This window comes from Charadrius vociferus, unplaced genomic scaffold (genome assembly GCF_000708025.1).
Source record: "Charadrius vociferus isolate BGI_N301 unplaced genomic scaffold, ASM70802v2 scaffold600, whole genome shotgun sequence".
Taxonomy (NCBI): domain Eukaryota; kingdom Metazoa; phylum Chordata; class Aves; order Charadriiformes; family Charadriidae; genus Charadrius; species Charadrius vociferus.
The window spans coordinates 900236-904878 of NW_009646404.1; the positions used below are offsets into that span (position 1 = coordinate 900236).

Genomic DNA, 4643 nt, shown 5'->3' on the forward strand with positions numbered 1-4643 from the left:
GACCGGGGTGGTCCGAGTCTGCCACCCAGCCAGAGCAGGGTCAGACCCCCAGCAAGGAGCCCCGGGAGGGGTACGCTGCTGCCCCCCTCCACCCAGCACCCCCTCCCAAGCCCGTGCATCGCCCCATCCAGGCAACGAGGGGGACGGTCTCGTGCTTCAGCAGTTGATTTGTTCCTCTTTCAGCGGTGGCGTGTCCGGAGCCTGCATGAATCCTGCCAGAGCCTTTGGGCCAGCTCTGGTAGCAAACTATTGGGACTATCACTGGGTTTACTGGGTAGGGCCCATGGTCGCTGCCCTCCTCGTCGGCGCGCTGGTGAGGTACGTGATGCCCGCAGCGGTAAGGAGAGCGGAGCCGTGCAGGCTGAGCCCCCCTTTGCCCCTCTGCCGCCTCCCCAGGGCTCTGCCCCGTGCACTGCCCGGCTGCTTCCCTGCTCCCCGGGTCAATGCAAGCAGCTTTGCCAGAGAGATGTCCAAGGGTGGGAGACTCCCTTCCCTTCCCCTTCCCACGACGACAGGGTAATGACAAAGATCCAACCTGTCTCCAAATCCACATTTGCTCCGTCCATCTGTTCTTGTGGGGTGAATCCAAGCTGGGCTGTCGCTGTCGCCGTGTTTCTGTTGCGCACTTGCCATGGCAAAAACGCTGACCCCGGGTTTCTCTCTCTTTTACCTCCCCAAAGACTCTTCCTCGGCGACCGGACCGCCCGCCTGCTCCTGAAGTGATGCCAGGCATGGGGACACGTGCACGCCATTGTCGCTGACCTGCTGCGGGCGGCCGGTGCGACTCAGCGCAGCTGATGCGACGCCCCCCACTCCTCGCCATCCCACCTCTCCTTCTGCATCTCCCAGGCGGCCCGTGCTCGGGAGATGGTTCACTTGACGCCGCAGGGACGATGGAAAGCAGCCTGGCCGAACCAGGCAGCCCGGTGCTGGCGGCAGGGCCGAGCAGCACCGCTCCCACCCCGGTCCCCAGGGCTCTGCCAGCCCCTGCCGCAGCTGCGGGACTGGCTCGCCAGGAGCATCCTCTGACCCACACCAGTGCCTGTGCTGTCCCAGCCTCCCCTGGCATCGGCTGTGCATGGTGTCCACCCCACCAGGGCTGTGCCATGGTGTCTGCGGCGCTGGGGACCCCTGTGCCCTCCAGGGTGGGCATCACTGCCCCACGCTCAGAGGGTGTACTGTGTGTGCCTGTGGCTGCCAGTCCGCTGCTGGGCTGCTCTCCAGCGGCATCTCCGGCTCCCTGGGGTGGGTGGTGAGAGCTGCTGGTTCCCAAACACCCCGTGAGGAGCCTGGCGTAACCCTGCTAAGGTGGCGAGAAGCTGAGTGGAGCAGCCGTGCCTGGGGACCGTGCGGCATCGCTCGCCAGCGCTGACACTTATCGGTTTCTAACTTCTTCATGACAATTCGGAGGCCCGATGCAGGTAGCTTCCTCTGCCCTGACACACACCTGCAGCAGCTCCCCAGCCCCAAACGTGGTGGTGGGTTCTGCAAGGCTCCGTACCGTGTCCCGCACCAGCTCCTGCATTTATCTCCCAGCCCAGCAACTCTGCTCTCTCTCCACCAGCATCCAGCCTGCGGGGAGCCCGTGCCCCAGCACGGCAGGGTGCTCCTCCAGCTTGTGCCGTGGGTCGGCTCCTATCCCTTACACAGGTCCAGGATGATGGGGGCTGCCACATGGGAGGGTGGTGGGGTGGGGTGGGAGAAGGGAGCTTTGGTCAAAGGCTGATTTCTGGGATATCTCTCAGCATCAGGAGAACATCTGCCAAGAGCTTGGGGTGGGTCCGTCCCTTCCCTGCCAAAGGACGAGTGCTGGTAGGTGAGGGGAGGGGGCTGCCCAGCACCGCTGAGGGGGCTGCCTTGGCAGAGGGAGCTGCTGCCATAAGCAGGCGGAGTCGGCAGAAGGAGAGCGATGGAGCTGTGTGGGCAGGGGGAGAGGAGCCAGCGCAGCGGCTTTACGTCAGCCGGGTATCTGTCCCCTACGGCAGAGCTCTGCCCTGACTCATCGCACGGACTCCCCAGCCTCCCCTGGGGGGGGGTGTCGGATTCATAGGCACCCCATCCCCACCGCTCGGAGGGTTTGTTGGGGGGTAAACTGGCACATGAGTGTCATTGCGAGTACTCCCAGCCCCAGCAGGGAACTCCTCAAGTTACCTGGGTTGAATCACTCCTAATTTTGCAGACTTTTAACTTGGGAAATGCCTGTTGCTTTCCCGGCCCCTCCAGGTGTGGCTCTGAGACGCCCAGAGGAGACCCCTGGGCAAAGCAGATGCTTCCCACCTCTTCTCATGGGCTGCTCCACGTGGAGGCAGAAAAGCTGTTGCTGTGGCAGGGAGGATGTTCCTGGCTTTCTGATGTCCCCCTGGGGCTGGCAGAGCCCTGCACAATGTCACCTCTCTATTTTCAGCTTGTTTGCTTTTTTCCCAGCCCGGGAGGTGACCCACACACGCACGCATACACGCACAGAGTTGTATTCTTTTTTAGAAAAGGAGAAGGTTGTGGAGATGCTGAAGCGAGGAAATGCCAGAATTAAAGCATCCCTGAGTGGGTGCGTGCGTCTTTGCCTGCAACCCTTCCCGCAGGCAGCTCTCCCGGGGCCGGGCAGGGGGACACGGTACCCTGCGGTGGGCAGCACAGGCCCCAGGTGAGCCGGGGTGCAGGCAGCTGCTCATTCAGGAAGGAAAATGATGCAACCCACAGAAGGAGACAAATAGCATGAAGATGTCACTAGGACGGTTGTCATGGCAACGCCACCAAAAAAAATTGCCAAACCAAACAAGGAGCAAAGTCGCCGCTGCCTTCCTAGAGGGGACCGTGGGGGGCGTGGGAGCGGTGGGTGCGGGTGGGAGCTGGGTGCTGCGGGAAGCCGCCGTGAGAGCCCCAACCGGCCCTGGTCCCCGCTCGGGGCACAGCCCTCTGCGGGGGCGGGGCTGCAGGCAGCTGCCGTGTTCTGGCGCGACGGGCGCCCCCCTTCCCCTTTTGAGAGGAAGCACGGCTCGGTGACCCCGCAGGAAACATGCTTATGGCTGCAGCTGCCTCTGTACAGGGCCATCTCCCTCCTGCCCCCCATCTCACTCCTGCGCGCCGGCTCCGGGGCCCTTCTCCCAGCGCGTGCAGGCGAGGGGTGCGATGCTACGGTCCCACTGGGGCGGTGATGCCGCTGACCGCTGCTGGAGGTCCCCGGGCGCAGGCGAGGGGGGCAGGAGGCGCGGGATGGCCCGTGCCCGGCCGCCATGTGCTCCCCTGTTTTGCTATTGATGTGTTCAGCACATTCATTTTTTATTTGTCAGGGTGACTTTTAATAAAGCATCTGTAATACTGTGTTGTTTTTCCCTGAGTATTATTAAAGAGCTTAATTTATGCTAATTAAATACCAATTAACTTCCAAGCACTTTATGTGCTTTAAGGACATAAAATATATCTCATTCCCATTCAATTAAATTTGCATCAGGCCTGGCCATGGGTCTGCACCATGTTTTTATCGGCACATGGATGTGTCGCAGGGCTGGGATGTTGCCCGGTGTTTTCCAGGTTCTTCACGCTTGTTGGGATGGAGATGCCGCTTGGGAGCAGGGCAGGCGGGAGGCACCAATGCTGTGGGCGCCTGTACCCAACGGGGTGGTAATAATACTAATAAAATTGGTTTGGGGTTGATGAGGACACAGACACTCAGACCGCTGCGTGATGAAGAGCTGGGAGGAGCCCAGGGCATCGCCTGGTCCACGAGAGCCACCAGAGGCTCTGCAGACGTCGTGCACGTGCTCACCCGGGCGCTATCAGCTGTGACTGGTGCCAGCGCTTTGGGGACACGGGGGGAAAAAATCAGGGTGTGCTCTGGGAACAGCTTCAGAAGGACATTTGTGTGTCCCTGTGCCTGCCCGAGCCCCTCCAGCCCTCACACTGCAGCTCTTTCACTCTGGATAAACACGCTGGTTAAACATTGACGGGGGGGGAAGAGAGCCGCGCTGCTGCCTGTGGTGGGGCTCCCCGGTGCCAGCCCTCCCGTGGGGAACAGCCGCGCGTTTGTGCACGGCGGGAGGCTCCTGCCGAAGACCCGAGCACCGCGGCACGGCCGGCGAGCCGGGCTTCTCGCCCGCAGCTCATGTCCGGCAGCAGATGACCCCGACCTCTGCTCGTGGCCGCAATTCAGGCCGGGTCCCTGCCCAGCCTGCGCGACCCCCCCCAGCCACGCAGGAGCTCTCGCTGGTGTTTCACACCTCACCCTGCGCCCCGACCCGCGGCCGATCCCCCCCGGTCCCCGGCGAGGGTGGCTCTGCCCGCCCTGGCTGGTGGCTGCGTGGGATGCAGCCGCTGGCAGCAGCATCGCGCTGGAAATAGCTGATACGCAGAGTGCAAATGTGCAAATTAATGAGTCGGTTAATTCGGCTGAGTCTCTCTCCTTCCCCGGCTCTCAGATCTACCCAGCTCCGCTGTGCTGTGGCCCCCCCACCCCCCGGGAACAGGGAATTCACGGGCAGCACACCGTGCAGTGATGGGGAGTCTGGGTGGCAGCGAGGTGCAGCACGGGCTGTCCCCGGTCCCGGCACGGTGCTCGGTGGGACACTGCCCGTGGAGAGGGCAGCACAGCCCTCAGCTCAGTGACACGGGGCCGCGGCTGGTCTGGGGGGGGGGGGGCCTTGCCCCCC

The 4643-nt window shown here is 62.8% G+C and overlaps 1 protein-coding gene across 1 annotated transcript in view; it reads left to right on the forward strand.

The window, feature by feature from the left end:
- Window positions 1-723, forward strand: part of AQP8 (aquaporin 8) — a 5902-nt gene extending 5179 nt beyond the window's left edge. The window contains exons 4-5 of the mRNA XM_009895126.1: window positions 184-318; window positions 681-723. Coding sequence (XP_009893428.1) covers window positions 184-318; window positions 681-723 — 178 coding nt within the window. The remainder of the gene's footprint in view (window positions 1-183; window positions 319-680) is intronic.
- The last annotated feature ends 3920 nt before the right edge of the window (window positions 724-4643 follow it).